Here is a 25,697-nt window from a genome sequence, read left to right as displayed (position 1 = left end):
TGCCAGCTGACATTTTCTGGGCTTGGGCTGTTCTCCCAGATTTGCATGTGAAGTATGTCACAGTTCTTTACTGTTTTCACAGAATCATAGAATTATAGAGTTGGAAGGGACCCCAGGGGTCATCTGGTCCAACCCTCTTCAATACAGGAATATGCAGGTGGCCCGTATGAGAATCAAACACTAGACCTTGGCATTATCAGCACCGCACTCTAACCAACTGAGCTAACTGGCTTTCTGCAGCTGAAAAAACTCTGCATTTATTCAGGTTAATTGAGGAAAAGTATGTTCATACAGCAGAAAGGATTGTCACTTCTTTAATCAGGTGCTGCTTCATCAGTCTTGTCCTTTTGTAGTTTCAAGTCACCTCATTTAATGGCTAAGATATATGCAAAATACTAGCCTATTTAAGGGCTAAGATATATGCAAAATATTTCCCCCCTAGAGATACCTGCACCCGGTATTTCCACAGCACAATTTGCACCCCTACAACTAGTCTGAACATACAAAATCATTAATGTCACACAGTAGGTGTGCTTAGGACCAATGCCCTAAGTGATTAGCCTGTGGCCCTGCATAGGTTGCCTTCCTGCCCTGCTTGTGTGAACAACTGGATGGTCATTGCTGGAAATAACATGCCAGATTAAGTAAACCAGCCTTCCCTAACCTGGGACCCTCCAGATGTTTCTGGAGTGACCAATGATCACGATAGGATGATAGTTGTGGTCCAACAACATATGGACAGCAACAGGTTTCCCACCCCTGGTCTAAAGCTCTGGTTTCCGTCATGGTGTTCTGTTGCGCTTGAAGCTTAATCATGCTGGCCACATCATGCTGGAAAGCTGTCTGCAGGCATATGCCGGCTTCCCCGGCCTGAAGCAAGATCAGCGCCACACCCCATAGTCACCTTTGACTGGACTTAATCCATCCAGGTGTCCTTTACCTTTACCTTACCTTCAACTGGGCACTGTCTGTCAGCTGATATTGAAGACTGCAGACAAGGGATGGGAGAGGAATCCACCTTTGGGTTCTAAAAGCAGATCATAACTCAAATTGAATAATAGATCCACTAACAGTATCCATAGTCTTGTGCATTCCTTTACAAGGTGATTCAAGGACTGCAGAACTCCCTCTGTTATGTGTGTGTGTGTGTGTGTGTACGCATTCTTGTAACTTTTAAAAATAGGTAATCTAGCCACTTTCAGCCTGGAGCAGTTATTGCCACTGTGGGCTTTCAATGATGCTCCATTGCTCTCAGGGGGAATTGAATAGAAAATATTCTTTTCCTTTTCTTTTCCTTGAAAAACAAAGCAAAACAGGCAGCTTGATAAGAACAGCACAAGCTCTAGCCACCTGGTTTGGCCCTCTAACTTCCCTATGCTGGAAATGCCTCTGTGGGGGGCTAGAGTTAGTCATGGGAGAAGAGAGCAAGATGGCCAGGGGTCAACAAGCCAACAAGTCAGGAGAATTCAAGGGGCTTTGGGGGTGCAAAGTTTGATGGAACCTTCCGTTGGTTTTTTTAAGAGCGAGTGAGAAGGAAGATCATGATCAACATTCGGGCAGGGAGGCATGGAATTGGATGACTGATTTTTAAAATCCTTATGCCCTGGCCTAAAGAACGGCTGTGATTTTATGCATGTGCTTAGAGTGAGCTAGCCAACTGCTGTGTCCGTGTGCCATTGTGCTATGAAATGTTATGCCAGCATCGTGGGCAGGTACATTGTCACAGATGTTCCAGGGATGGGTGTAATCTGATGAGCATACTGACACATGGTTAGACAAAGAAAACATTTTTTCCCAGCTGAGTGTAGAGATCAAAAAGCAGCTGTTGCTTCCCCCGTTATTCCCCCATAGTTAAGCTATTATTGAAGTCAATGCAATTTCTTATGCAATTTCATCCCAAAGTGTCTCCTCGCCCTCAGAATGCCTCTTTGAAACTTCGCTTCCCAGCATCTGCTTTCCTTTGTCACTTTTCATTTTCCTTGGGCCTAATAAGAGCCAAGTGAGAAGGTGTTCCTTGTTGTTTCCCATTCATTTCAAAATGGAGGCATGCTAGAAATCGAGGAGAGAATAGTAGCTCAATTGCTTGCTAGATTACCGTATACAGATATGTGCAAACCTGTCCAAGTCCAGAAGTGGTTGTACCTCAGCAGATAAAACCATTAAAGTTTGCACTCTCTTTTCATTGTTTGGTCCTCTTCATCCCTTAAGACAGCCTTTGCCCTTTGGATTGCAGCTCCCATTGGTGAAAGTCAGCCTGGCTTTAGGATGCTGGGTCTGGAGGCATCATAGCTGTGGAGACTGCTACATTTGTAGTCTGAAACATCTGGAGCACAAACTCAGACTGACGTCACAAACTCTACATTTGGCCATCCAACACAAACTCCCAGTCCCACATCTCAAAAAATATAGAGCCAAAAATACTCATTAGGAAGCATTCAGCTCAGCCTTATCAGAAATTGTTTGGGATAGCTTCCCTAAAACAGTTTTTTTAATGGGTAAATAGCTATTGTGGAAATGTTGGCCCACAGTCCGCTTTGGGCACAAGGAACTTGTTGTATAGGTTTTTTTGGAGGGTGGGATGTTTGTGAAACACCACAATGTTCCATAAATGTCAAGTGTTGTCATGGAAATGCTGAATACAGTATCATTAATGAAAATGCCCCAGATGTACAGCTAACAGTGCATCAGGTATGGGACAAAGGATTTTGTCCTTTTCAGCAGCAGTGGACTCTTAAGCATTGCTGCCAGACTTATATGCAAGGCACCTTTCTGATGACCTTGGTATGCGGTCCCACAAAGCCAGCCCATTCCTTCCTCCTGAGAGAATACTACCTTTGATGAAGATGTGTTTCTGGCTTTAGTGTCATAAAAATATATAGCCCTCCACAGCAGCAGTTCCACTGATCAGATATTTTAAATTCGTTTCCGAAATGCAGGCTGTCACACTGCAGATGCCATCATTAACAGGACAAAATGTTATTTCTCTTGGTGGCTGGGCAAACGTTATAAACTAACTGGTGCCCCCTGGTGGTTATCTGGGGTAGGATATGCTGCCTTATGCTCTTTGAAGGGTTAAATGATAACGTTGGCCAACTGCAGAACTGGCTCCTTTTAACTAATGTTGAATAAGATCACACACCCCTGCCAGCCACATATTTGATATTAAAGCTATTAAAAAATATGAAAAGCTACCTGAGTGTTCTTTAGATAAAATGATCTGTGGCTATATATTTTTTGAGTTAAAAGCTCTGACGATGTGTCAGATGGTACATTTCGTTGCTAAAAGAAGCTCCTTGCTGTGCATTGAGGGGAAGGTCAGGTCAGTGACAGAGTCTGAACTCCCAAATTGCTCTTTGAGTACAAAGAGTTGTCAGAAGGCTAGTTCACAGTGGAGAAGAGAAATCGCGCTTGCTTTTGAGCTCAGCAGCCTTGCTGGAACTGGAAGGCTATATAATAATAATAATAATGTACTAACTTGATTTCCACAACACTGCAATGTTTGAAATTGATTCTGGAATGTTCCTGAAACTAGAGGCTGGCTCCAGTGTGGACAGCCCCCCCTCCCCAAGCGTGGGAGAGAAAATTGCTTTACTAAACGTGGAAGAGAAATGCTGCAAACTGGATTTTGATTCATTTGTTGTTGCTGTTTAGTCGTGTCTGACTCCTCGTGGCCCCATGGACCAAAGCATGCCAGGCACTCCTGTCTTCTTGATTCATTTACACATATGCAGTTCCACTTATCCACTGTCTAGCATGGAGGCTGCAAAAAAGCAAGGAGAGGTAGACACTTGAGAGTAGCAAATCCTTTCCCCCAAACCTTTTTCATTCCTAGAGCTGCCAGCATCTGCCAAGGTTCCTGTATTTTGAAAGTTGATGGGACACCTTCAGACAATCACTTAGCCAGCCAAGCCTTTCCTGGCACGCAGATGCTCCAGTGAGGAATGACCTCCTTGATTTTGTATCTCATTTAGCTATAAAGGTGCAGGATCCCAGCCAGGAGGGAAAAGGAGGATGAACACAACCACTTTTCACCAGAAAATTAGGCTGGTTGAGAATGGCTAGTGGTCACCACCAACCTCTCGTTTGTCTTTTAAGGGTACCCCCTGTGTACTTCCACCTGAAGAAGCAGGTTGGCTATGGAGGAAAGGTGCCAATATGCACAACCTCTTGAGGAATTGCATTCAGTGCAGGAGTAATATGGCTGAGGGTTTTGCCATCTTACTGCTTCAGAGCACCCTGGAGCAGGGAAGGGACTATTTAGGGAAAAGGGAAGTGTCCCCTTCTCACTTTCAGACCACATACAACTATTTCTCAGAAGAACCCATGTCTCTGCTTACAATGAGCTAGCACAGATGTTATACAAGCTGTAACAGATGCTTTCTCCTGATGTAAATTAGAATCTGTGTGTAGGCCTATTTATCGACACCCCCCCCCCCCCCAGAATTCTGAAATGGCATGCATGAACCACTGGGGAAATCCTCTCTTCCTGGGAGATTCTCAAACTGCATCTTAGGAAGCTTCCCTAAATGTGATTAAAAGCACACAATGGAAACTTGTCAATGGGAGCTGCCAACTTTTGACTAGCCCTCTTTACCTGTGCATCATATCACAATTTGACATGCTGATTATTCTTTTCTAGGCACAAAGAAGAGAAGGTGATGAGAAAAGCTTGACCTGGTTATATTTTGCAAATTACTGTTCTGTTCTTTATGGTGGTTCCAGCACAAAACTGGGGTTCCATCAGAAGTTCAGTGGTGGATCCTGAATAACTCCCAAGTGAAGCAGGAGCAAATGTTGATTTAGCAAAAGCTAAGGCTTTGAAAGGGCCATGGCTCAGCTTGACTGCTAGCTCCTTAGATGTTGGGAGAAGCCAATTCTGTTTAAAAGGGCTTTGTCTGTTTTAAGTGCTGGCTTCTGCAGTGTTGGTGGAACTTGTTGTCACTACTGTGATTTCTGAGTATCATAGCAATGCACACTCCTCAGGCTGGGGAGATGGCAAGATTGAAGCATTGGGGCTTCTGAGCGAAGGAACTCACCTGGGACAGGTGCTGAGAGTAATTCCTGCCTGTCCTCCACCTCAGACTACTCCGCACCCCTTGGCTGATCCCAGAGCCATGACATCAGGCCAGAAGGAGGGCCAGTTGGCCATTTCACTCTTGCCATAAGGCAGGGGTGGGGAACTTGTGGCTCTTCAGATGTTGCCAAATTTTAATTCCCATTAGTCCAATATGTAAAGCTTCCATTTGCATGTAAAACCGCCCTGAGACCTGTGGTTATAGGGTGGTGTCAGGATGCTGTCAGCAGCTCCTGACTGATTGCCCAGGAAAGTATAAAGACAAGGAAATGTTTCTTACTGTGCTTTTTTATGTCAGTCCTTACAGAGAGAGGCTATAGAACCCAGGCTTTTGGATAATGGCGTTGTCCTGAGTCATCACCTGTCTCTCCCACTTCCTCATTCGTCATTCTCATCATCTCCTCTACGGGTTCTGCTAAGTGCCCTCTCTGCCTTTGAGCTCTTTGCTCTCCTACTTTTAAAACTTGCTGGGTTCTGGGAGATGGAGGGTCTGGAATGTTTTCTAATAACAACAAGTCAGCTGGGTGTTGTTCCAGCTGTCCCATAATTTCCCAGCTTTTCCCCTCATCTGACTCTGAGCTGTGACCTCCCTCAAACCCCTGTTGTAAATCTATACTGTCTTCTTCTTCCTGCTCCCTGGAAGGGTCAGGATCGGGAGGCGGTCTCCACAATTCCTCTTCTTCCCTGACAGGTGGTATATAAATTCCATGCATTCATTCATAAATGAATGAATGAATGAATGAATGAATGAATGTAAATGGCATCGGCTTCATTTCCCATTATTCTCAGATAAGGCTAGAAATAACCCTGGAGAGCTTGCTGTCAGTCACTGTGGACACTAATGAGCTGGATGTAACAATGGTCTGACTCAGTATAAAGCAGCTTCCAACGTCAGAGATGATGGGAGTTGTAGTACAGCATCATCTAGAGGGTCATTCATTTCCCACCACTGCCTTAAGAGAAATGGAACACAAATTGTCTCTGTCTGCTTTGGAACCCTACTGAGGAATAGCTCAGTCAGTAGAGCATGAGACTCCTGATCTCAGGGTTGTGCGTATGAGCCTCACATTGGACAAAAGAATCCTGCATTGCAGGGGGTTGAACTAGATGACCCTCATGGTCCTTTTCAACTCTACAATTCTATGATTCTATGACTTTGTGGACAAGGCCACAAGCTTGGTGTTTCAGGATCTAGTGAATTTTTCAGAACAACAAACTGGGCTTGGGTTTAGGTCTTCTGGTTTGTAGCAGCTGTTAGGTATCTTGCCCATGATTCTTTGCAAATAGCTCCGCTCTTCTGTTTCTTTCTTCTTCTGCTTCTAACTCATGAAAGATTTGACGTTGGACTCCCACAAGCGGATTGGGGATCACAATTAGAGAGAAGGGGCTATTGTGGGTACAAATGTGAGCAGTTGGTTGTGCAAAACTGCAAATGACCCTTTTCAGCTACAAGGAAACTACTAATATGCTGCCTAATTATAAGACCCTTTCAGAAATGTGAAGTGTTACATATTGGTTACATGTTTGCTAATAATTATTTCTTCAATTGATGTTCTATGGGCCAATCACGAAGCATTTTGATGAGTTTAATATAATTGAACAAAGCAACATATTATACGCTATTTAGAAGCCTCAGCACATTAGTCCTCCATTAGATAAAAAGCCAGTATTATTCTACTGTTATGGCAAGATTCAAAAGAAATATATTAGGTCTTGATCAGCATCATCTTAACCCCACATGTTCAGAAGCCATTATCAGATTGCTAATTTTGCTAATAGGCTTCTTCCAGGACGTAGCATGAATGAAAATGAAATAAGTGCGAACGCTATTCACCATTGTTCACTTTGCAATTAGTAAGAAGTTAGCAAATGAAGTCCAGCCTATATCTGCCTCATTGCAAGCACAATGAAGTCACCCCAGCTCCCTCGCTTATCTATTTGCAGCACAAAGGGACTCTCTTCCAGAGTGATCTGTTAGAGGTCACCACAATGTCCTCATTTGTTCTTTGGCTTCTTTTGAAGCAGATGAAGAGCAGGGCTGGTGGCATGGCAGGTGGAGGTGGGCATTATTGCCAAATTAGTACCTTGTCTATTGGCCTTTCAGCATATGGCTTTGTTCTAATCTCTCCCCTTGTCTGAAACTCAATGAGGCAATCCTTCCATATTTAAGTCCCATACATTAGAAACGAGGAGTTAGTAAAAGCTTCAGCCTTCAGAAGCAAAAAATAAATGATTCAAAATAACAATAAGCACCTTTCCCCACAGAATATAATGGCAAGTAACACGAAGGCCTTGGGACAAAAATGTCCCCCCAACAAATAAAGGTAAAGATATAGATGCAACTGAAAGAAACAAGCAGCTCATAAAATGTTTTGTTTCACACTTAAAAAACCCCAAAACTTTACATCCCCAGTCTACCCCCTTGTGCAAATTAATTGAAACAAACAATGAATTTAGTAGTTTATTGTACAAAAATGCGAACTGTAGAGGAACTGATTTGGATTCCTTTCTCCTTCACATCCATATTCAATGAGTCACTCGTCTTGCGGTGATCCTTTTTGCTTTGTCAAAGCAAGTAAGCATCACCTCTAGGAGTTGTTTTCTTTTTGCGACTACACTTTCCTTTACATTTAGGAGAAACCGATCCGGTTTCCTGCTTCAACTTGATGACACGGCTGACAGTTGCTAAACTCACACCAACCGCTGAAGCAGTCTCTTGATACTTCTTAGCTGTGTGTTCGTGCAGAGTTCCGATCTTTGTATGTTTCCTAGGTGTCACATCCATCTTGAATGGCGGTCGAATCACATATGGTCAGGTTTCTAAAAGCTGAAATACTGTATCTGCTGATGTAATGATTGCATCATATACTACGGCGGCCAGACAGGATTCTAAAATCTGATGCAATACAGCAGCTGCTGATGTAATGATTGCATCAGCCAACATAAAAAATGATCAAACTGACTTTCTGTGTTTGTTTTGAGTACAGGATTATGATTAAGACAGAAAACATGCTTTGTTTCAATTAATTTGCACAAGGGTGTATGCATATTTAAGTGGAAGCAAAGTTATTTATTTATTAATTTCCAGATTTCTGTGCCACTGCATCATCAAGTAAGTTTGCTGCCAAGTGAATGTACATAGAATTACGGCCATATTTTTAACAAAATAGTATTGCTGTCATTTCCCTTCTGTCCTTGATACTGCTTTCTAACGTTCGCAGGATTGATTTCTGTTAGAGGCAGATGATCTCAGCCAATCAGGGATCACATAAATAACACAGTGATATTATGTTCCAAATCAGATTTGGCTGATGAATTCATTGGGGGCAAATCAACCAATTGAGCTTGAGTGCTTCCTGGATTGGTTACAGGGGTCACTGACTGCTCTCTCCCTCTATTTTTGACATGATCTCTGAAAGACTGCCCAAAGGGCAATATTGTTGACCTTGTGGTAAAGGTTTTGAGAATTGCAAACACCCCACATATCAGGAACTGGCCCAAGCAGTTTGTGCTCTTCTTCCTCTCATTACTGTTGGTCATTTTCCTAGACTGAAGTAGCCAGTGTGCGGCCTACTTGACTACAACTCCCACCATCTGATTATTAGCCATGATTCCTGACACTGATGGGATTTGGAGACCAACAATATCTGGAGTGCCTTAGACAAACATGGCAAGCATGATCACAGGGCATACCCCATTCTTCATGAGGGTCAGGTTTTGTGGCTATGCCTTTGAACAGATCCTTTCTTGAACAGTGACATGCTAGTATTCTTTGAGTCCTATAAGAATCCTATAAACCCAAGCTCTGGGGTGAGGGGTTCACACATGCCCAGAGTCTGGGGCAGGGGTTGGACTTGAGTTTGTTTAACATTAAGCCGTCTCACATGAAAATCTAATGTTTAAGCAGTGGGGAGTTTGAAAAGCAGTTTGATAAATAATTTGTGTGTGTGTGTGTGTGTGTGTGTGTGTGTGTCTGTTATAACAAACAAATAAACATACACCACTAGTTGTACCTAGGGATTGATGAACGTACTCTATGGAAAACTTAATTGTTTTGCTATTTACTGAAATCCACTGTATAATCTTGACTTAACACTGGTTATTTTCCGAAGATCCCTGCACATGTGCATTAAAGAAGTGCAACTTCAGACCTTGTTATGTCTTCTGCCACCATGGTGCATGTTGCAATGTCATGATTGGTTGGTTTCACATGCACCTGTGAGTACATCCTGCAACCGTTCTGGGATGGAGTCGAAAGGGACAACTGCATTGAGCTAGGTGTGGCAAAGTGACAGGTCACAGCAATCAATATCTGGCCTCACACAAAGGTTGCAGCGATCTAGGCTTAATGAGCATGGGCAGACATGACAAACTAACTTGTCATCAGTATCAGGATTTTACTGTGATCCTAGTTTTGAGGATATGGCACAAAAGGTCAGGCTCAAAGAGCTATTTGGGTAGAACCAGTGGTGGTGCTGAAAGTCACAATTGGTCAGATCGGTAGTCATATCTGATAGGTTAAAAAACAAAGACTTCAATGCCATTTATGAATGTGCACAATCAATTTTTTTGGGTTGGGGGCAGTTCTTCTCTATTGCTAGTCACATTTTAAACCTTTGTACTACTGAACATCTGAAGAAAAGAACGGAAGTAAATATGCCACAAATATTTTTCATCCTCTGCAGTTTCATGATAGATTTTTCTGCAAGTGACTGAAGGATTTGGAAACTTCCAGTTGCCATTTCCTAATTGCATCATCTTGTAAATGCAGATTTTATAACTGCTAAGCTGCCTTAATGTATAGTGTTTGATAAGCCAGTTTGGATTTTCATTGGTTTAGATGTAGTTTAATTTCCTTTCCCCCTGCAACTCTTTTATTGCAATCCTTATTTTTAGCAATCTTTTATTATACTCTTTTTCATGTAGTGAAAACAATGCAGTGTTTCCCCCAAATGAATAGCTTGAAGCAAAGCAATAACATATTGGTATTTTAATTCACTTATTAAATACATGCATTGAAATTTTTTAAAAGAAACAAGCCTAAGACAGCAGCTTTCCCCCTCCCCTTGCCATTCCCCCCCCCCCAGCATGCCGAGTTGCATAAGCTAAATTATTTACAGTTTGTAGACTCACAAAAGAGAAGCAGATTTGGGTTATTTACTTTTCTGATAAGAAAAGAGGATTGAAGTTGCTGTGATATGCTGCTTTGTTAATTTCGTATTTGCTCCCTAGTGTATAAAAATCTTTTAAAAGAATTCACTCAAGTACTTGCAGGCTCTTTTGAAACTGCATGGAAATAGTAAGATTAAACAAAACATGAAAAGATCTTAAAAATATAAGTCAGCAAATGTTTGATAAAAATAAAAGTGCTTGGTAGCAGGAAAAACCTCTTTGGAGCTCTGTTTATTTCTTCTCCAAGAAAGGGGCCTCCTCCATGTTGCTTGGGAGCAGCCCTGAGGCTCTCTTGGCTTCCAGTGATATGAAGCTTTAAGTACTAAAATAAAAGGGGTTTGCAAAGTATAAGGAAAGCAGTTTGTTTGTTTTTTAATGACCAAAGAGGCATTTGCTAATGAAAGGATGGAGATCTACTGCAGAGCAAAAGTGAAAATATATATATATATATATATATTTTGCTGTTTATGAAGAATTTCATCAATGAAAGTAGACGTACTTATGTGTGCTTGTAATTGGTCTTTCTTTGTTGTGGAAACACAAAATGCCAACCACCCCCATAACCACTTTTCCCAGAGAATAAACATCACTGAGGGTGTCCAAGTTGCAACTATTCTAGAATAAGTACCAAACGATCCATGGGAATGAGAAGCTCTTTTTCATTTATTTAAGCAGACTGACATTGAAGTTTATTATCATGTGTCCAAATACAATGCAGGACAGGCTGTTGTGAACATAGGAATACAATATATAGTTGCAGCAAGTGGAGAAGAGCCATCTGCGAGACCAAAAGCATCTTGGGTTGGGATGCAGTGATCCCAAGTATGAGAACAGAGGGGTTCCCCATCATGGAGAGCCAGTGTGGTGTAGTGGTTAAGAGCGGTAGTCTCGTAATCTGGGGAACCGGGTTCGATTCCCCGCTCCTCCACATGCAGCTGCTGGGTGACCTTGGGCCAGTCACACTTATCTGAAGTCTCTCAGCCCCACTCACCTCACAGAGTGTTTGTTGTGGGGGAGGAAGGGAAAGGAGAATGTTAGCCGCTTTGAGACTCCTTAAAGGGAGTGAAAGGCGGGATATCAAATCCAAACTCTTCTTCTTCTTCTTCATGCCCTGGTCCAGTCGCATAATACAGTAAAAATGGCAGTGCCTCTTAATTATTTTTATACACTAGGAAAATATGTGCTTGAGTCAAGATGAATCTATCTTTGCTTAGGGCATTAACTGTTAAGAGGCACAGAGGAGGCAATGAAACTGGATTATAATAACTCTTACTGCATGTGTAATGTAATTAAAGTTACTGTACTAATAGCATTTTTAAAAGGCTGTCCCCATACATCTTCCAAAAACGGACAGATTTTTCAGGGGCAACAACTTCGCTGACCTGGGTAAATACTGACTCTAGTCATGTATGTTTCTCCTGAACCAGACATACCAAATGTTTATGACTTTTTTGGTTTCCTCCTTTGTAGGTCCCGACATCTTGTCCTCCACTGCAGCTCCTGTCATCGTAATTCCTCCACGCAATACCAGTGTGGTCGCTGGGAGTAATGAAGCCATCCTGGAATGTGTGGCCAATGGCAGGTAATGTAACAGCCAGGACAGAATGAGAACTCATTTTAAGGAACATGTCAACCCTGAAAAAGGAGAGAATATATCTGTTTAATTCAAAGTTCTAATACGCAGAATTGGTTTCCCCCCCAAGAAGTGTGGAATCTAAACCCAGTGAGTTGAATTGTATTCCTAGTTGCCGCTTCCCTGTGAATGCAGAGGCATTCTTGATCATAATTAGTGCCATCTTCAAAACTGAGTTATAATGAAACTCCCTTCCATACAGCTGAGTCCCGAGAGTAGTGTTTATTTTCACAGTGATGTGCATTATTCCCTGAATTGCAGAAAGGAATAGGCAAGTTAAAATAATAATAATTTTGTCAGTATTATTTATACAGAAGATTAAAGTTGTGCAACTCGTCTTGGTGGACAGGTGTCTACAATGTTAGACATCCTTGCAATTAATCACAGCACTGATAAATATGTTAATTTATATGCTATCCTTATTCATTAAAGATACTACTTATCCCCTTCATCCCAAGGAAGTCTTTGGATATGGAAAGGGAAGCCACAATAGCTGTTCTGCTCTTCAAGTACCTCAATAATGTTAAATGAGTACTGGGAATTTGATGCTTTCTTACCAGTGAATTGAATTTTTTACAATGTGTGCAAGGGTGGCAGAAGATCTCTCGCGAGAGATAAAGATCCGAAATGTCCCAAGAGCCAATTGATTGCTTCTTCCTGCAAAAGCGGAGGCATTCTGGATAATAGTTAGAGCCACCTCCAAAATTGAGCTATAATGAAAGTGCCTCCCATACAGCTGTGTCCCTTGAGTAGTGTTTATTTTTAGCATCCTTTGCTTAGGCAAAGCAAATCATTAGCACTTAAAAGTTCCATTGCTGTAACAATTAGCCATGCTTGTTTGATGGCACTCGAGCTGCTCTTCCCCTCCTCTGATGCATGCTTCTGCCTACGACCTCGGAGCGGCGTCTAGATTTATTTCTAAGTGTCCCTTGCTCAATGTGCCTGCAATCCTGGAAGAGTTAGGTGAGTCATATGTTCAGTGTGTTATTACTGCAGATAACATAATTCACAGTAATAATTGGTGTGACTTTTACCCTCACAGGCCTACTGAAAAATTAAGCATAGCCTGGAAGAGGAACGGGATCAAAATAACCAGTGGAGTTAGCAGTTTTGGGAGACGTCTTGCTATTGCCAACCCAACCTCTGCTGACATTGGAATGTACGTCTGTGAGGCACACTTGAGAGGCAGCGCTGCCGCTGAGCCAGAGAGAGCAAAGGCTTTTCTGTCTATCCTAGGTAATGCTCCTTTTTCATAACACAAGCCTTGAACTGAAGTACAATAGGAAATAGAAATGGTTATTTTAATATTTCACCGACCTTACAGCTGAACTTCTCCTTGGTGAATGGAACAAAAGGGGTGAAGTAGGGTTATCTTCAAAATTAATTCTTCATCAAGGATATTCTTTCCCTTAACAGCAATGTTATATGGAAAACATTGTGAATCTTAAACTGTGATCATGAAACTGGAAGAAACATAGTATATTAAATAGTTATCAGGCAGCTTACATGTCTTGGTTTCCAGCTGGATGAAGCCCTGTCTAATTGCCAGCTTATTCCTGGCAGAGCACTTAAGAAAGTTGCTCTGTATTGCTTTCTACTTGTGAACGCTTATAGAGAAATCTGAGGTTCTGGAGAGGAAATGGTCGTGGTCATAAAGTATCCCCAAGCTACCTTGCAATCTAGCCACAAGGCCCTCAGTTTAACTGGCCATTTCTTAATCCTTCAGGCCTCTATGGGACCTCAACGCTTAAACAGCACCTCCTTCTGAAACTCTTGCTTTTAACTGCATGCTGGCTGTTGAAAGAAGAAACTTCCTTGCCCTCCAGGCATTATTGCAAGGGAGAAACAAATTTCACACACTTGCCTCTAAGTCCCTCCCCCCAATCCCCCCTCCACTACTTCCCCAGAATGCCCACTTTTAGGGATTTATATAAGATATGTGGGACCTGCGTAAGATCCACTGGTCTCGGATGAGCTGGACGTGTGTGTCTATTTTCTGAGCATTCATCCATGTGGTCTACCACCTGCACCCTAAAGAAGTTTGGTCCAAGATTTGCTGTTTGGCCATGGTGTCTGCTGTATTGATAGACCACCTATAAGGATTTTGGTTATATCTACCAGCTAGTTGGCCGCTGAAACGGAATGTGTTAGCAAACAGAGCAGACCTGGCACACATTTCTAATTTGTGTTTCCCAACATGTAAGGTTGCTCAGTTGACAGCTCTTGTGGGTCAGCCGAGAAAGGAAATGCTCCACAATCTCTATGACAGAGTATTGCACTTTTTATACAACTGGGAATTTTAATCAGCTTGTACTTTTAAACTCTGACAATAATTTGTGGTTTTATTGACCATTCTTAAGGTTGCCACAGTAGTTTTATTTTGTTATTTTAATATTTATAAATTGCTTTGAATGAATGAATGAACAAAGGTAACAATCCTATAGCAAGATCCATGAGAATGAGCAGGGTTAGGATCCAGCAGAACTCCACTTAAACCAGGAAGTTTGCAGTGCAGCTGGACTATACCAGCATAAATCCCCATCCTTGACTCAGTTGGAGATATACCAGGGTATCTTCTCCATCCCAGCTCAGCTGGGAGCCAGTGGATCTTGGTAGGACCAGAGAGGATGAGACTTAGCCTGGATCCTAAGCCTGTTCAGCTCAGTCCTGTGACCTGGCAACCTGGTATAAGTTAATCTGGCAAGAAAGGTCATGTGACTCACAGTGTTTTAAAGGCTTATTTTCCCTCTGTCAGGCTTAGGCCAGCTCAGCCAGCCGTGGTCCTGCTCCAGAATGCAGAATGGGTCTGGCATACTTTGCTCCATCTCAACTTGATTTAGCACCAGTATAGGATTGCGCCTTTAGGATGGATGAGGGAGACATGGGAAGAGAAGGAATGGCTCTCAAAGTGTGCAAGCCACCTCTGCTGCCTCTGAGCAGCTCTGAGGTCAGTCAGTGGCCTTCCCATCTTCCTTCTTGACACATGATGTGCACCCTCAGTGTACATGTGGTGAATTCATACTTTGTTTTATGTATTTGTTCTAAATGTAGCAGATGGCTTTTATTAACTTCAGGCACTTTGGAGCATTTTATGCAAGTCAAGAAGTGCTTCTCATTTTTCCCCTTTGCAAAGTTGTGTTCCACTTTTATTCCTTGTCCTCTTTTTATTTTAGAATGCATTGTGTGAACTTTGATTCTAAGGTTCTTCTTTTGTTTTATTCCTGCAGATTATTATCTCCCAGCTTCTTTTCCCTTTTTAAAAGACCAAAAGCCCATTTCAATTATTTATGATTCTGATTTAAGCCCTTTTTTATCCCCACCATTTTATTGTGACTAATTTAATTTTGCTGCTGTCCTGTCGGATCCTGCTTCCTGCACTATTTCAACCCCTGATTCTCCAACTGAAGATGGTGCTTAAGTAGCTAGAACAGAAAAACCAAATGCTAGGGGAAAGATTTTGAGTGTTGCAATGACAACTTTGATTAGAGTTGTCTGCATACTCTTATTTGAGATGTTTTATTTATTATAACAGTTTTTATAGGGGCACTGGTGAATGAAGTCATGAAAAGAGCTTGCAGTATGAAGAAGCAGATGAAAAGAAATCAGTAACAAATTGGTTATCAGTTAATTTTATTGCACTTTTCATGCGGCAAGCCACTCTCGTTTGGTTTGTTTACTCCCAGTGTCAGCTGCATTGGGGGATTTATGTATTTGTGGAACATTAGGAGGGGTGTCTAACAGGAAGCTAAAACAACCCAGTAGTGGAATAATTCATGAAAAAAGCTGGCGTTCCAAAATGGAAGAGTGCCATCTCTTAATTAGTCAGGGCACAGCACCAAGGGGAAGGTGCAGGCGAGAATCAAATATGATAAAGAGCCCCTATAAAAGGGATCATTCTCTCTGAGCTTTCTTGAAGGTGTTTCTTCTGAAGCCTACATTATTAAATTCTGTTTTAGCAGCACTTAAGGACTCTATTATGCTTGTCCATTTCTGCACATAAAATATTTGTAGGGTACACAAGTAGATAACACCATGCATGTCTTGGCATAAAGAAAACAAAAGGTTTCCTGAGCCTGCTTAGACGTTGTGCTAGACAAGCACTCCAGAACTGACCGGAAAGTTCATTCGGAGCAGAAATTCTTTCTACCAGGCTTCACAAAATGGGACCCTGGAGAGGGAGGATTGGCTTCTGGAGTGATAAAAATCTGAACAGGGATAAGAAATTGGAATGAAATGTAGTGTTTTTCAGAGGGGTACTTAATGAAGATATTTTTGTTTTGTGGCTTAAGTAGGTTAAACACAAATGGATCGTACACTAACAAGAGCAATGGGAATATGAAATAATTCATTCAGGAATCTGTAAAGCAGACGTGGGGGACATTTCCCCCAACAGATTTTGCCGAACTATAATTCCCACAGCTGTGGCAAGCTTAGCCAATGGCTAGCATCCCCCTGCCCCTTGCTACAGAGTGATTCTACAACATGTTGAAGACCAAGTGCTGGTAGCTTTTCGAATTGAAATTTTAAAACAGACAAAGACAAAATACGGATGAATGTGATGTTACAGGGAAGGGGAAAAGTGGAATTTGGAAAAGAGTCTCCTCCAGACCATAATTCAAAAGCATCAATTCTTCGGCGATCAGCCTTCTTTATGGTCCAGCTCTCACTTCCATACATCACTACTGGGAAAACCATGGCTTTTACTATACGGACCTTTGTTGGCAAGGTGATGTCTCTACTTTTTAAGATGCTGTCTTGAGACAATTAGAAATCATTAAATCAATCAGTCAAATCATTCTACCCAGTTGACCCAGAATGCAGCATCCTAGGGAAAGTGGGAAATGTGCCAATCCAATGCTAATCAGGTTAGGTGTGTGTGGTGTGTGTGTGGTGTGTGTGTGTGTGTGAGAGAGAGAGAGAGAGAGAGAGAATCATTGCTCTTCCTCAAAGGGGAGGAGGGTGGGTGGGTTGTGCTGCTTGAACAAGTGAAGGTGGGAAAGAGGCACATATACTGTATCTCCTGCTCTCATTGCGCACAGTCTTGTGGTGGCTGGTCATGCTGAATTGTTGCAAGACATCATCTGAGCTCTCACACATGCTTCATTGTAGCCCAGAAGGTTGTCACACAGCACCACAAACTGCCACTGGAAGCAAAAAGGCCTCATTCTGATGTAAAGGACAGACGATATGCCCTTCAGCCCTGTATACCTGATGGAGCGTCTCCACCCCCATCGTTCAGCCCTGACACTGAGATCCAGTGCAGAGGGCCTTCTGGCGGTTCCCTCATTGCAAGAAGCCAAGTTACAGGGAACCAGGCAGAGGGCCTTCTCTGTAGTGGCGCCCGCCCTGTGGAACGCCCTCCCATCAGATGTCAAGGAGATAAACAACTACCTGACATTTAGAAGACATCTGAAGGCAGCCCTGTTCAGGGAAGTTTTTAATGTGTGACATTTTAATGTATTTTTAATCTTTGTTGGAAGCCTCCCAGAGTCGCTGGGGAAACCCAGCCAGATGGGCGGGGTACAAATGATAAATTATTATTATTATTATTATTATTATTATTATTATTATTATTTCGTATTATATTGTGATGAGCAGGTCCTGTGTACCGCAGAGCAGTGCAAAATAGAAACATGATGCTGTTAAACCCATAACAAATTAAAAATGGCTCCAGTTTAAAATTTGCTGGACTATATTTTAGATGGAGAATACTGGCTGTTCCTGTGCAATCATATAAACTAGCATGACTGGAGAAAGCACTGATGCCATTGTTTGCCACCGTAGTGGTCGATCAAGATCCACTTCTGTCATGTAAACTCCTAACCTGGATTTTGCAATGCAGACAGTGCTCATATGCTAAATGCCCTTGATTTGAGGGGCCTTAAATTGCACCCCTTTCATTTCAATAGAAAACTAAGGTCCCACTCCGTCACATGAATGCATTTCAGTGCCCTGGTATTCTATCAGTCAGAAATTCCTGCAAAATGCTTCCAATCTGAATATTTAGTGAGGTGTATCCATGATGCATCAAGAAATAAAATGATCCCCATCATGCTGCTAACACATAGCACAATTTCCCAACTAGTGTGGCAAAGCTTTCTTTGATTTCTTCATACAGTTCTAGCAAAGATAAACTAAGGTGGTTCCAAACTCTGGTTTTATTAGCTGCAGTTGTTATAAATTTTTTAAAAGGGTAGTGTGTTCCTGTGCTGGCAGAGCAGCAGTTTTGGGGAAGATTTGTTGCAGATTAGATAAGAACATATTTGTTCTGCTAGTAGTCATCCAAAGATTAAGTATTGCCATTGCACTCATTTGGAAATGGGACTAATTCTTTAAAACAAAAACAAAAACAAAAACTGATGTTTTCCTCATGTTCTTGGAGGTCTTTTAATATAATAGCTCCAAACAGTTATTTTTATACTGCCGTTTCAGTAAGAGTTTATGAAATCTTGCCACTACATAAAATGAACAATTGTGCTTTAAAGCAGAAGCTGTGGCTGAAAATAAAACTGGACAAAGGGGAAAAGAAAAAAAGCAACGATACAAAGATGTCAGGATAGTCAGGTGGGACAAAGCAGTGTGAGGCCACAATGCCTCATTGCCGTTGACCCCTTGGACGTTGACAAGGTGGAGCAGAGGCAAAAGGCACAGTGAGAAGACTCCAATCCTGTCTTTACAAAGCCCTCAAACATTCCATTCTTATTAAAGGATGCCTGACCTCTCTTCATACTTAATAACATTTTATCAATGTACTCCTTTAACCTAGCAAGGCAGGCTGCAATCCTAGCCCCGGTAAACGTATGTTCCATAGGACTTACTTCTGTGCTGTTGGTTGGAATTTGTATCCAGAACAAAAGGCTAGAGGATAGAAACAAGAAAGCAAGACAAGAAGGGCAGAAGCGAGGAAGCAAGACAAGGAGAGAGAGAATAGGCAATGCAAGGAATGCAGTCCAATCAAAGATTTGACCCACAATAGGCTATTTCTGGCTTTGGACCTTGGCTTCAAGTTTGTTTTCTCCAGCAGCTCTGATGAAGCAGTTGAGTTGTAGGCTGGCTTTAAATTTGGAGTTGATGACACCAGGCTTCTGAGATCTGAGAGAGGTCTTTGACATTTTCTCTGCAGCAGAAAGATGCTGTCCTGTGACAGTTGCCAATTCACAGTGAGGAATGAATCAACCCTCCTCCCCAGGAGTCATTGTGGGCTGCTGCTGCTGCTGCTGGTGAAGTGTCTTAGCTCCAGGTGCTTGCTTGCTCTGTGGTGACTAGGATTCATGTTTCGTAGCTGGGGGAAAATGTGTGTTTGTGTGTGTATAATATCTCCCTTTGGGAACAAATTGTGTCATAAGGTGGAAGCAAAGGAGCAGCCGTACGCACGCTTTGATGGAGTCTGTGTTAGATCTAAGCAAGGTCTAACACAGGCAGCATTTACATTAAGGCAAACAGGATAATGTGTGTGCGTGCGCAAATATAAAGGATCATAGATCAACACATTTGCTGGATGCAGGTATTGGCTGCAGTTTTGTAGTGAGCAAATCTGGTTTATATATAGAAAGGTGCATTTTGAGGGACAGGGAAATGTAATGAATGGCAGCTGTTCCCTTTTACAAATTGTTCGCCAATAAATGAACTTGCAGAAGATGAGTCTGAGTGCAGGCTTCCTCATTAGCTGTGCAGGAACACCATTTTGTCACAGAATCTGTACAATGGTTTCCTATCTCTGTGCACATTGCTTGATTGTGAAATGTGTTTGGGATGTTTTCTGGAAGCTGAGTGAAAATGGATACCAATCAAATTATTCAAGAAGTTCAAAATTATTTGCCTACTATGTATAGGATGTTAAAGAAAATCTTTGGCAGCTCCCCATAAGTTTCAAAGGATGCTGCTCCCTATGCATATTAAGCTTCTGCAAATATTAGAGCTATTTATTTGGCACAATTGTTTCTTTTCCTGTGGATCTTCCTTCTTGACCCCTTAATTCACAGTCCTAAGCACCACTGAATCTGATGGAACATTCCTCTGAGCAAACATGCTTAAGAAAAACTGATCTGCTTTCCCACATTAGATTATTTTAGGATTGTGTTCCAAAGTAGATCACAAGTATAGCAGGAACCCATCAATACACAATCCCATTCTATAAGCCTAGCTATATAGCAAACACAACTCTATAACAATAGATTCAGTAGGATTCTGCACCCCCCAGTTATTAATATAAATAAGCCTAATGTCAAAAATTCAACAATGCAACATCAACTGTACTACTAATAAATTAAAACGATTTCCAGAGAGCAGCTTAAAACCAATTGAATATGAATAAAGGCAAACTCTAGGAAAATAATAAAATTGCCATTCACAAAAAGCCATTATCAATCTCAGCTTCCCACTTAATAAGTAATGTGGAAATGTTTCAAAAATTACCCACCCATATTGGCAGACAGGCAGTCTTCACTCCTGGCTCTCACCTGACCTTTCTCCACCTTTCACCTGGGGAAGAACAATATTTAGTGCCCTCTCACCCACCCCAAGCCATAAAGGGAGAGGCACAAATGGTTTTATGTCCAACCCATTTTATTTTTACCTGCCTCAACCCTATCAAAAGTCTGTTCCATGACGTTTCCACATTAATCTGAGGATTTTAATTTTTTATGAAAACCAGCATTTTATACATATGTATGAATGTGAATGTCCCTTTCTCCTCAAATTATAATTTTAAAGTGCATTTCGATACATTTTCTGAGGTAATGACTGTGTCGCAACATTTGGAGATGTGTGAAATCTGACCGAGAGTGACTTCTAAGCCACACACTAGCGTGGGAAGTTTGGATCAGGTCAGTGGAAGTCAAAATTTGCAAAAAAATAGCATTCCTCAGGCATGCCTAGGGGATCTTCACATGCATCCACTTTGCATACTGAAAAACAGCAACAGCTTTTTTTAGCGGGAGCCAGACGTACACTTTGCGTTGCCAATGACCTCATGCTCAGGGATGGCCAGCTGGGGTCCTACAGGTTGACTCCAGCTCCCAAAGAAAGATTATTTGGCCCCTCATGGCCCTAGCAAATTTTAATCTAATAAACCTTTTCTGCTCCTAACCTTCCAGTAATTAAATGTAAATTGTTTGGCCTGATCCCATAAAATGGCTACTATCATCCTGATAGTTTCTGGACCATTTCACCGTCAACATTGCAGGGCACTGCAATTTCACAACACGGCTGATGTGCCGACGCTACACCCTCCTCCTTTGATCTGGATGCTCAAATTCGCCTATTGTGTAATTTCAACGTCATTATTTCATGCCCTTCAAATATGCAGTATGTTCAGATAGGATTGGAATGGCCTTTTGGAACAGTGAATGGCCTAGTTAAAACATCATCGGGGATCATTTCAGTGTGAAATAGATGCCTCCGGGGGGAGGTAATGGGTTATGGTGGCACCTTACTCCATCTTAGGTCACCCATTTGGACTTAGGCTTCGGTGATTAATAACAGACAATCACCACCAACTAACAGCTGTTCCTCTGTTAGTTATGGCAAACGACACAATGATCCCAGTCCCTGTAGATATGCAAACATATTTCGAAAAACTCTGATCACTCCATCTGGCACTCCAGCCGGAAAAGGCTAGTTAGAAAAACACTGCTTTGCTTCAGAAGGGAGGCTGAAGCTGCTCTATTGCACTTTTGTTTCTTTCTTACCTCTCACTCTGACACACTTTGTGCTGGGAAGCTGCAATGCCCTTTGTGGATTACCCCATAGATTCCTGAAGTAATTGTTTTAAGTCTACTGGGGTGGGGACAAGGATCCCAATATGGGCTGCAAGGCAATTTCTCCCAAACTGCCCCATGTGGGGCAGGAGGGATGTGACTCCACAGGAACAATCAGGAGCATCAAGTGAGCTCCCCATTGTTTCTTTGCAGGGGAGCGATGGTGGGTGGGTTGCACTAGGATGTTTCCCATTAGGGAACTGAGGGAGCTCAGTCAGTGTCAAGCAGCTGATTGATGCCAAAGCAAGCCATTTTGTAAGAACACTTTTGCACCAATAAGTTGATTGATAGTATGCCTTCAAAGTGGTTTGCTGAGAGCCCCAGTTTGTGTTCCAATCCAAACTGCACCTGCAGATGGAATTTGAAGGGGCTCACTGTGACCACTACTCAGGTCATTGGTGGTCGCAGTAAGCCTGTTTGAACTTGACACCAGATGTTCTAATGATGTGATTGGCATGTGAATAGTCACACCCAACTGTCAAAGTTGGTCTGCTGGCCAACTCTAGCTCTCTTCTGGAAGTCCTGGAAGTCCTGGGCACCAATTCTTCTGAATACCAGTTACTGGGCAACAATAGCAGCAGTGGGCTGTTATGCTCACACCCTCCCTGTAGGCTTCCCAAAGGAATTTGCTTGGCCATTGTGGGTAAGGAGATGTGGGACTAATAGAGGGGACTTTTTTAATCTGACCCAGCAGGGCTCTTCTGACTTCACATCAAAAGCATGTGCTTTGGCAGAAATTGAAGGATATTGCAGAGTGATTCAATGCTCAAGGGAGCAGGTTTAGCCAATAGACATCTGATGACAGCTGCCACTTCAGCTGCATGGATTGATTCTGGCTGGTTTGTTATCCTAGTACCAGTCCTGTTGAACATCAGTATGCTGCTGTAAATAGACCTGTTTTTCCTGTGCAGATTCTGTAAATGGATCCTGGATATTTTTGAAGTTAGGTGCCACAAATCCCTTAATGTTTCTCACTTGGTAGCCTGTCACACGTGCAGCAGTGGATTATTCCCTTCTGTCATTTCATCCTTGTTTCTGAAGGAGAACCAATGCAGCTGCAGCAGCTGCTTCTGCACGTAGTCCATTCACCTGCCACCTTGAGTGCAAGAGAAATCAAACACCCAGGAATATACTTCTTTATACGTTATTAATTAGTGTTTCTTTTCAAATATTATTTGGTATTTTCCAGCAGCTCAGGACCTACAGTCCTGTGAAACAGAGTTTGAACAACGATTTTTCACAGAAAAACATCACCCTCAACTGCAGTACTGGGGACCCCAAAGTGATGCTCGTATTTGCCTTACAGTAGTAGCACATTGCTTTATGACAGTGGAGAAACAACAAAATACTGATGATTACACTATCCACAAGTTGGCTTTGGGCCTTTCATTTTCTGGAATGCTTTGAGTACATAAAAAAAGTTCCAGCACTTTACAGAGAACGTGTCCTTGTATTTTATTCCTTTTGCTAATTTCGGGTTTTCTGTCAATTTTTCTCCATGAGAGCTATTTCCCACACTCTCTTGTACCAAGTTGTTACGGCGGTTCCCTTAAGGTCCTTCCAAAACTTGGTGATGACCATACATGCTGCTGCTATGAGCATTCAATTGGATTAATTAGTGCTTTGTGGTTTTAATGTGATTGCATTTTCTTGATCCCCTTCATGGATCACTTGATCCCCTTCATGGATCACTGCCTTGCCATGGCGAAGGGGCTTGAATAACTCGGAGAAGCTATGACCTATGCCGTGCAGGGCCACCCAAGATGGACAGGTCATAGTGGAGAGTTTTGACCAAACGTGATCCACCTGGAGCAGGAACCGGCAAGCCACTCCAGTAGCCCTGCCAAGAAAACTCCATGGACAAAGACAAAAGGCATATAAAAGTTATGACGCTGGAAGATGAGCCCCTCAGGTCGGAAGGCGTCCAACATGCTACTGAGGAAGAGCGGAGAACAAGTACAAGTAGATTCAGAGCTGATGAAGCGGCTGGGCCAAAGCCGAAAGGACGCTCAGTTGCGGATATGCCTGGAAGCGAAAGGAAAGTCCAATGCTGTAAAGAAAAATATTGCATAGGAACCTGGAATGTAAGAACCATGAACCTGGGTAAGTTGGATGTGGTCAAAAATGAGATGGCAAGAATAAATATTGACATCCTGGGCATCAGTGAACTAAAATGGACGGGAATGGGCGAATTCAGTTCGGATGACCATCATATCTACTACTGTGGGCAAGAATCCCGTAAAAGAAATGGAGTGGCCCTCACAGTCAACAAAAGAGTGGCAAAAGCTGTATTGGGATACAATCTCAAAAATGATAGAATGATCTCGATACGAATCCAAGGCAGACCTTTTAACATCACAGTAATCCAAGTTTATGCACCAACCACTGGTGCTGAAGAAACTGAAATTGATCAATTCTATGAAGACTTACAACACCTTATAGAACTGACACCAAAGAAGGATGTTCTTCTCATTATAGGGGATTGGAATGCTAAAGTAGGGAGTCAAGAGATAAAAGGAACAACTGGCAAGCTTGGCCTTGGAGTTCAAAACAAAGCAGGGCAAAGGCTAATAGAGTTCTGCCAAGAGAACAAGCTGGTCATCACAAACACTCTTTTCCAACAACACAAGAGACGACTCTACACATGGAAATCACCAGATGGGCAGCATCGAAATCAGATTGATTATATTCTCTGCAGCCAAAGATGGAGAAGCTCTATACAGTCAGCAAAAACAAGACCTGGAGCGGACTGTGGCTCAGATCATCAGCTTCTTATAGCAAGATTCAAGCTTTAACTGAAGAAAGTAGGAAAAACCACTGGGCCGGTAAGATACAATCTAAGTCAAATCCCTTATGAATACACAGTGGAAGTGAGGAACAGGTTTAAGGATTTAGATTTGGTGGACAGAGTGCCTGAAGAACTATGGATGGAGGCTTGCAACATTATACAGGAGGCAGCAACGAAAACCATCCCAATTAAAAGGAAATGCAAGAAAGCAAAGTGGCTGTCCAACGAGGCCTTACAAATAGCAGAGGAGAGAAGGCAAGCAAAATGCGAGGGAGATAGTGAAAGATACAGGAAATTGAATGCAGATTTCCAAAAAATAGCAAGGAGAGACAAGAAGGCCTTCTTAAACGAGCAATGCAAAGAAATAGAGGAAAACAACAGAATGGGAAGAACCAGAGATCTGTTCAAGAAAATTGGAGATATGAAAGGGACATTTCGTACAAAGATTACCATAATAAAGGACAAAAGTAGTAAGGACCTAACAGAAGCAGAAGACATCAAGAAGAAGTGGCATGTCTCGTACACCCCAGGTAGTGTGGTTGCTGACCTTGAGCAACTGGAGAGTGGAGTCAAATGGGCCTTAGAAAGCTCTGCAAATAACAAGGCCAGTGGAAGTGATGGTATTCCAGCTGAACTACTTAAAATTTTAAAAGATGATGCTGGTAAGGTGCTACACTCAATATGCCAGCAAGTTTGGAAAACTCAGCAGTGGCCAGAGGATTGGAGAAGATCAGTCTACATCCCAATCCCAAAGAAGGGCAGTGCCAAAGAATGCTCCAACTACCGCACAATTGCACTCATTTCACATGCTAGCAAGGTTATGCTTAAAATTCTACAAGGAAGGCTCAAGCAGGATATGGACCGAGAACTCCCAGAAGTGCAAGCTGGATTTAGAAGAGGCAGAGGAACCAGAGACCAAATTGCAAACATGCGCTGGATTATGGAGAAAGCTAGAGAGTTCCAGAAAGACATCTACTTCTGCTTCATTGACTATGCAAAAGCCTTTGACTGTGTCGACCACAGCAAACTATGGCAAGTTCTTAAAGAAATGGGAGTGCCTGTTCACCTCATCTGTCTCCTGAGAAATCTCTATGTGGGACAAGAAGCTACAGTTAGAACTGGATATGGAACAACTGATTGGTTCAAAATTGGGAAAGGAGTACGACAAGGCTGCATATTGTCTCCCTGCTTATTTAACTTATATGCAGAATTCATCATACGAAAGGCTGGGCTGGATGAATCCCAAGCCGGAATTAAGATTGCCGGAAGAAA

At 42.3% G+C, this 25,697-nt stretch overlaps 1 protein-coding gene across 7 annotated transcripts in view; it reads left to right on the top strand.

The window, feature by feature from the left end:
• The window catches only part of SDK1 (sidekick cell adhesion molecule 1), a 566,813-nt gene that overhangs the window by 301,836 nt on the left and 239,280 nt on the right, over positions 1-25,697 (top strand). For all 7 annotated transcript variants that reach the window (XM_080980906.1, XM_080980905.1, XM_080980909.1 and 4 more), the window contains exons 7-8: positions 11,717-11,828; positions 12,922-13,115. In XM_080980906.1, the coding sequence (XP_080837032.1) occupies positions 11,717-11,828; positions 12,922-13,115 (306 nt within the window). The remainder of the gene's footprint in view (positions 1-11,716; positions 11,829-12,921; positions 13,116-25,697) is intronic.

This window comes from Podarcis pityusensis (genome assembly GCF_964106645.2).
Source record: "Podarcis pityusensis genome assembly, chromosome: 14".
Taxonomy (NCBI): domain Eukaryota; kingdom Metazoa; phylum Chordata; class Lepidosauria; order Squamata; family Lacertidae; genus Podarcis; species Podarcis pityusensis.
The sequence above is the reverse complement of the archived record's forward strand: the minus strand, read 5'-3'. Positions and strand labels throughout refer to the sequence as shown.